General features: G+C 41.1%; 1 protein-coding gene across 1 annotated transcript; it reads left to right on the top strand.

Annotated features, from left to right (window-relative positions):
• The first annotated feature begins 501 nt into the window (after window positions 1-501).
• On the top strand, window positions 502-7,119 carry LOC132980911 (P2Y purinoceptor 14). Its single transcript, XM_061047288.1, has 2 exons — window positions 502-614; window positions 5,748-7,119. The coding sequence occupies exon 2, from the start codon at window positions 5,750-5,752 to the stop codon at window positions 6,875-6,877; it is 1,128 nt and encodes a 375-aa protein (XP_060903271.1). The 5' UTR covers window positions 502-614; window positions 5,748-5,749; the 3' UTR covers window positions 6,878-7,119.
• The last annotated feature ends 875 nt before the right edge of the window (window positions 7,120-7,994 follow it).

The raw sequence follows: 7,994 nt of genomic DNA, 5'->3' as shown, positions 1-7,994 counted from the left end.
TGTTTGACGGTGTGTTCCATTTGATCAGATCACTGATTTGGGTCATTTTATCAGATCATGTCAGGAAATTGAGACATTTTTAAATATAAATTAACTCGCCTTTATTTATTTTTTAAAAGGTAGTATGCCTAGTGCCCAGGTCACCCTTGCTCCCCCCTTTTTTTACAGTGTGTGACGTTCCCAGACTACAGCAGGCTGTGAGATAACAGCATGCCAATATTAAGGTGCTGATTGTTGATAAATACAGTATGCAGACACGGTGAGAGAGAACGGGGAATAGTCCAAAGTCATCAAATCTGTGACTCGAGTCCAAGTCATGTGACTCGAGTCCACACCTCTGGCATGAACTTTAATGTAAAATGAAGAGCTGTACATTTGTGCAGGACACTTTAAAAAGAGAGGATACATGAAACTGGGATCGTCATATTGAGCATTTTATCATGCTGATGTCGGCGTTCAGAGAGAGAGAGAGAGAGAGAGAGAGAGAGAGAGAGAGAGGAAGTGAAAATCGTCCAATGACTCAAATAGCTCAAAGTGTCCGCTCGCAGCTCTGAGCTTCATGTCACAGGTGGAGGCAACATCTGTATGGACCTGAACATCTGACTCGTCATATGGTGAGTACACTCAGTTTAAAGGCTGCAGGAAACCATCCAGCGTTTTAAATATTAGTGATGTAAGGAGATGAAGTTTTGAGACAAAGTTAAAGTTGTACAGTTGTTCTTTTAAAAGGCTGAAAATATTTGTGTGAAAAGTCTCAGATTGTGAGAGTAGTGTGAGTGTTGTTTCTGTGATTATAGAGGTATTAATGACCTGACACAGTTTGTAGTTTTGTCAGGTTATTACGTCCCTGAAATAAAACTCTAACAGAGTCTTTATGAGGTTGTTATGAGACAGTATGATTTGTGTTGTGGTATTTATCACAAGACTTTATGTGGTTGTGTATTTATGTTTCCTGTTTGCCCTCTGAGCTCTGCTGATGGGAGAATTACATTTTGATTTGTTGATTTAAGTATTTCTGCTCGAATCTGCAGAATTAAAAGCAACAATTAACTACTCAGACTAAATTAAAAAGAACAATCAAGGACATTTTTGGCTTCCCCAAGACAGAAAATGAAAGAGGTGAGAAGATAACAGACAAGACAAAAACTTTGTGCAAATATTGTAAGAAGACAGGGAACTACACAAATAGCACAACCAACATGATGCAGCGTTTAATCCACACCACAACGAGAAGCTCCAATCACCTTAAAAAAACATGAAAATGCTAAACCACACTGACATATAGGTACGTGAACATAGAAATATCAAACTCTTTTATTTTAAAGCTGGTACCCTTAATTGATTTCTCTGTCTGTATGATAAATGAGGTGTTAGAAGACCACACTCATATCCATCAAACAGTGTGAAAAGTTTCTGTTGAAGCGCTGCGGTTCATCTGTTTTCCATACGAGCTCCGTCTTTAATCCATGTAAATGAGTTTTCATCCTGCTGCTAACAGTGCACAGCTCTGTGTTTTTTTCATAGTTACATCACGACTTATACTGCAACTTTGATGATGCATTTTGTTGATCCATTAACATATACGGAGAAAGAAGTTACAAATATCCAAGACGTAAGACCCAAAAACGAGTGTTGTAGTTAGTACTCAAGATCGATCTTGGTCTCTTATTGGAATCTAAATAATTTTACTCGATCTCGTTTGTTCTCAGACCAGGTTTTACTCCAGATTTTAAAATCAAGACCGTCACTGGGAGGCTACTTTTATTGTGATTTGAAAGAAAACGGCTCTTGAAGTGAAACACCCCTTAATCACAAGTTATTGATTTTTCATTAATATTTAAGGTTTTGGTCTTGTCTCTGTCTCGTCCTGCCTCAGTCTTGGTATTGACTCGATCCTTAATTGTCTTGGTCTTGTCTCGGTCTCAGAAGCACTCTGGACTCGGGTATATCTTGATCCTGGTTAGTGTGGTCTTGTGGTCTTGACTCCAACACTACCAAAACAACCCAAGCCGATAAACTAACAACAGAGACACTTTCTGTTAAGGCACAAAATGAGAGGAGAAACCGCCCCTGATCCCAGGAAAAACACCAATTTAGACATTTATACAGATCAGAAAGAGACTAAACTTTAGATAAAATGTTCAAAAATTGTTACAGCTGGTGCATTAAAACAGCATTTTAAGAGTTAATTTAACAAGAGAAGATGTTCAGGCCTAATAGATGGATAGTATTTAAAGACATTACGATAAGCTTCATCTTTACCCACTGCTACATTAATGTGATAAACACCTAAATGCATCATTTATCAAATATATATATGTAGAACAGTATACATCAGTGTATCATCCGCATATAATGACATTTACATTTACACTACCATAGATTTAAATGACTGAATTTCCCCCTGAGATTAATAAAGTATTTCTGATTCTGATTCTGATAAAGAGGCACCAGGCCGCAACATGTAAGTAAAAAAAAAACAGTGGCACCAGTATTGATCCCTGTGGCACCCCTGATTAAATCATTGCCTTCATATTAAAGTTAGGTATCAAAAGCGAAAGATTTGATATTGTTTAACAGTTTTTAACACTCAAAAGTTGAACATAGCTGAACTGGGGAGCTTTTCTGAGGTCGCTTGAGTCGAGATTTCCCTGCTCGTCCAAAACCCACTCTGTTTGTACACTCCAGTCCACTTGGTGGCCGTAATGCACCTCTAAGCTGGTTCCCCAATAATCAGTTAGTACCAGAAGAAGAGCTAAAAGTCTACTTATTTTCGTCCAATTTTAGAGAAAGAACCAGCCAGTTGTGAGATGTAGATATTAGGTAAACCTGGAAATGTAGCAAATTTGAATTAAAAACAATCTACATGACGTTTTAAAAATAGCTCTCAAAGACGAGATAAGATAGCACAAATCCCACAATTAATCTCCAAAACAGAAATATAAAGGCTGCTGTTTTCAGACAGTAACATGTTTTGGTTGTTCAAATATGCTGACGTCCAATAACTGACATGAATACTAAAAAACTTAACCTGCACTGTGCACACTCGGGCGTCACACAGGGAGCTGGACAGAGGCAGTTTTGGTTAACAAATGACTCTTGCAAATGTTGTAATATCATACACAATCTTTTTTTTAATAGAAGCAGTTTCCTCTGAACACTGGTTCCAGCTGAGCCACAGAGGCTCATTGCAGCACTTCCCATCCCGGGTCATCTGTAGAGTGCTGAAAAAGGAAGTTGTTGATTCTCTGCCGTCGATCAGTTCAACTTGAAAAATACAGAAAATAAAAGTTTGTCCAGAACTTTTGATGCCAGCCCTAAATGAACTCCCCTTTGTCCCCTCAAGTCCAGTTGGTGATGAGAAAACTAAAGCTCCAAATATTATTTCAGTTGTCTAAAAAGTGACCCAACACTGCAAAAACTCCAATCCTAGGAAGTGTGTTTGACTAATCTTTACTCAAAATATCTAATTACACTTATTATAAGCCACTTTCAGCTCCAGATAAACATCTTATTTCAAAATGGAAAGGCAAAGAAAAATAAGAGCTATTTACATTTGAAATAAATCAGTCCTTCTGGTTTATTCTGACGATACAACTCTGATGTCCGACCCCTGGTGGCACCAACATGCCGTGAACAAAGTGGTCGAGTGGAGTGATAATAATGGCCAAAGATAAATACAAAGAAAACGGAGGAAATCGTGTTGTCATCTTACAAATATATGTGTGAAATAATCAACCATTTGTTGTCCTGAAGAGGCCACATTGAATATGTCTGCAAGAAGACCAAACAAAGAGTTTATTTCCTCCGCAGTTTGAGATCTTTTTGGGGCGAGTGGACAAATTCTTGATTTGTTTTTTTTTCTGCTGTGATTCTAAGTGTCCTGCAGCACAGTAATACTACGGCTGTGGCTCATTGGTAGTGTCGGTCGTCTCTCAACTGTAAGGTAAGGGGTTCGGTCCCCAGCTCCTGCAGCCACATGTCTGATGTGTTCTTGGGCAAGACACTTAACCCTGAGTTGCTCCTTCTGCTTTGTAAGCGGCGTATGAATGAGATGGTCACTTTAAACTGCAGCCTCTACCATCAGTGTACGAATGTGGAGGTGTGACCTGCGGTTTAAAAGTGCTTTTAGTAGTCAGAAGACGAGACAAGCGCAAGTCTGTTTACAGGGTACACATGTCTGTCCACTACTTTAAAGTCTAAACTGCTCCACCAATTAAACTGTTCTCAAGGATTGTGGGCCAACCGCTTCAGAGACTCTATGAATCAGCCTACTAGAGAAACACGTTAAGGCTGGCTGACAGCATCGAGTCGGATCCTAACCACGCCCTGAACAGTGAATCTCAAATATATAAACAAACTCACAAAGACACTCAACAAGTATAATGTCTTGCCACATTGGCAGATTAAAAAGACAATTTATGACAGGCAATCCAGGCCTCATTTTTGCTTGTAATGTCAGGAAATCTGTATCTGGACTTAGGTGAATGTGTCCCATATTAGGTGTAATGAGATATTGTTTTAACATGATTTGGATGGTTATTATAAAGTTGGAACTGAAGATTATAATCCCTTATTGATACTTTGTAAAGCATCTATAAATATGTTTTAGATAGATAATTAATATTTTATGAATGATTAATAATTGGTCATTAACAAATGCTTCATAAAGTGTATGAAATGTAATAATGTGTGCATCAATAAATTATAGCATTACAAATCATTACCAAACATTATTAACTATCATTTCATTGTTAAAAGTAAATAACTATTAACGAATGGTTAATTAACTATCTATTTACCCTTACTTACCCTTTATAGATGATGGTTATTATAAAGTGTTACCACTTCTAATAATGAACGAGAAGAAGTTCCAGGATCGTCGAGACTTGTTTGAGGTGACAGCGGGCTAAAAATAAGAACAAAATCAGGACATCCTGGTGTCGTCTTTGGACTGTAAATGTCCTGTTATCATAAGGGTGTATGGTGGAGGACCCTGCGTGTGTGTTGGACCGTGATGAATCGATGTCAGAGGGAAGTGTGTGTTTTTATTTGTGCACGTGCCCGAGTGTAAACGGAGCGCTGTGTTTTCACTCCATGAACACAAAAGACCTCAGGAGGGAGTTAACGGGGAGTTTCAGCCGGAAACTTCTGTTTGTGGCTCCTTTGTTGATGTTTAAAATATTGAGATGTATAGGGAGGGTTATTAAGTCTTCAAATCCAAACTGTTACAGAGTGACTCATCAAAGGGCTCCACAGGAGGGAATATCTATTGTCAGACTGAAAATAACTGATTGGTTGGATTGATCTGAGAAATTTATTTTAAATATTCCTTTTCCCCACGCAGAGGATGTATCATAAAGTTTCTGTAACGCCACCATGAGGCCAACATTTAGATTTTATTCATTTGTCTTTGAGTCCAGTCCAGCTAACCATCATATTTCAAGCTATAAAAAGTTAATTATAAGCCCTGGTGTTTCTCTTATGACACTTGATCCAGTAGATGTCGTCCTTGAGCATCAACACTAAACCAAAACAAACTGCTGTCTTGCCACAGCTCTGCTATTTTGAATCCTCTGTTCTCCGCCAGAGAAACTAAATGGCGGTTGTTGATTGTTTTGTCTGGACGTAAAAGGTCAAGCAGGGGCATATCGCCACCTACTGTAACGGAGTTGAACGTACTTCTGTCTAAAAATGGATTTCTCTGTATATAATTTATTGTTCTTTTGTTGTTCGTTTCTTTCCAGGGATGGCTCACCTCAACTCCACCAACCAATCGGACTTGAGCAGCGTCTTCACCAATGACGTCCTCCCGCCGCTCTACTTTGTGATCTGGATCGTTGGGTTTTTCATGAACGGCTTGGCCGCCTTCATCTTCGTCCGACTGCCCACCGACTCGGGCCTGGTGGTCTACCTAAAGAACATGGTGGTGGCCGACCTACTCATGCTCTCCACCTTCCCCTTCAAGATGGCGGCTCAGCTGGGTCTGGGTGGCTGGCGCCTCCATGTGGTCATCTGCCGCTACACCTCTGTGCTGTTCTACTCCTCCATGTATGTGGGGATCCTCCTCATGGGCTTCATCAGCCTGGAGCGCTACGTCAGGATGTTTGGACACGCCTCCTCCACCGCCGCCTCTCCCTCCTGCGGGGCCAGATTTCCCCGGGTATCGTTGCCACACCTCCTGCAGAGTGTCGGATTTGCTCGCGCGCTGGCGTTCCTCACCTGGAGCCTCCTCCTCCTAGGCGTCCTGCCCAATGTCCTGCTGACCAGCCAGCCTGCCAACGAGGCAAACTCGAGGAAGTGCATGGAGCTGAAGACGCCACTGGGGATTCAGTGGCACCGGGCGTCGGCTCTCTTCTGCACGAGCTTGTTCTGGGTGACCCTGCTGGTCCTCGCCTTCTGCTACACCTCCATCGCCTGCCGGGTCTACCAGTCGTACCGCCGCGTGCGCTGCAACAACATCAACAGCAAAGTGTGCCACAAGGTGCACCGCAGCATCTTCAGCCTCCTGCTGGTGTTCTTCATCTGCTTTGTGCCGTACCACGTCTGCCGCGTGCCGTACACCATGAGCCAGATGCCTGAGTCCGGCTTCAGTTATCACTCTCGTTTCCTGTTGTTCCAGCTGAAGGAGGGGATGCTCTTCCTGTCGGCGATCAACGTCTGCCTGGACCCCATCATCTACGTCCTGATGTGCCAAACCTTCAGAGAGTCTCTGATAAGGAAGCTGTCGGGGAGAGAGAGGAAGAGATCCCCGACGACCGCCCAGAGCCAGAGTCTGAGTCGGATTTATTTAGGAGAGGAAACAAGGTCAGGAGACGTGGAGAGGAGACGAGAAGGAGAGGAAACACAGGAGGACAAAATACCTTTTAATAACTAGACTGTATCTACACTATAAAACCGTATGTAAAGTTTAAAGATTAAATCAATCATAACAGTTTGCCCTGATTGTACCGCCTCTGTGCGTCTTCTTTGGGATGTAGATCAAATCTATATTTCAATTTACGGACTCAGATATGAATTTTGGCAAAAATTATTTTGCATTTTCATCATTTCTCGTTCTTCTGTGGTCGTGTCATTACTGTGAAAATTGTAAATAAATAATGTAATTTAGTTCCTTGATGTTTTTCAACTGAGCCCTTAATGACTTAAGGTAAAGAAAAGTTTTGAGATTGCTTCAGTGGCTGCGATAAAAATGAAATCTTTTTTGGAGCTTGTGATGAAACGAGCAACTTTATTTTCTTTTGGCTAAAATTGTTGGTTTTATCAGTGGAGTCTGGTGTCATGATGTAACAGCTGTTTGTGGTTAAAATCAAACCCTCTGTGGCGATCATTTCAGTATTTCATAATTTTGTCAGACACAATCTGAACATTTTTGGTCGACATGTTGACTTTGACTCCTGCCCCAATCCGCAAGTCCAACTCCTTTGTATCTATGAGTCATTTAAACTTCAAAATACATAAAAAATATAGTCAGGTCTTTCTTTTCTTTCATAACATTCTTTACAAAATGTAGGATTGGCTTTATTTCTGTTTATCTTTGCTTAAGGAAATAAAGGATGTAAAGGTAAGTAAAGGAAGAAAAAAAAGGAAAAGAAGCTCTCACATGGAAGTGAAACTGAACTCTGATGACTTGGCATCAAACCTGCCAGACCAGACTCTGCTGCTGTGTTCATTTTTACTCCAAAGTTATCACGATACTGCCAGCCTCTTAAAGTAAAATCAGCTGATCGGGTCACGAGTCCTCCCTCTCACTGCGCTGTTCAACCCTCAGGTCCTTAATTAACCCCACATCACGCAGGTGACAAAGACAGAAGAGTAACCTGTAGCATATCTATTAATGAGGTTAAAATTAGTTCTCTGTATGTTTTATGACAAAAGGAGGCAGCATGTCTGTATTGCTGGCTCCTCACTGCCCTCTAGTGGTCTACCCTTGTAACTACACACATGTTGCAGTGCAGTACTGGGATCACTGAAGCAGGGGCGCGTCCAGACTT

The sequence above is a fragment of the Labrus mixtus genome, chromosome 9 (genome assembly GCF_963584025.1).
Source record: "Labrus mixtus chromosome 9, fLabMix1.1, whole genome shotgun sequence".
In the NCBI taxonomy this organism is placed as follows: Eukaryota; Metazoa; Chordata; class Actinopteri; order Labriformes; family Labridae; genus Labrus; species Labrus mixtus.
The sequence above is the reverse complement of the archived record's forward strand: the minus strand, read 5'-3'. Positions and strand labels throughout refer to the sequence as shown.

Coding starts and splice junctions, on each gene's coding strand:
- LOC132980911 (XM_061047288.1), top strand. CDS start 5,750: ATGGCTCACCTCAACTCCACCAACCAATCGGACTTGAGCAGCGTCTTC.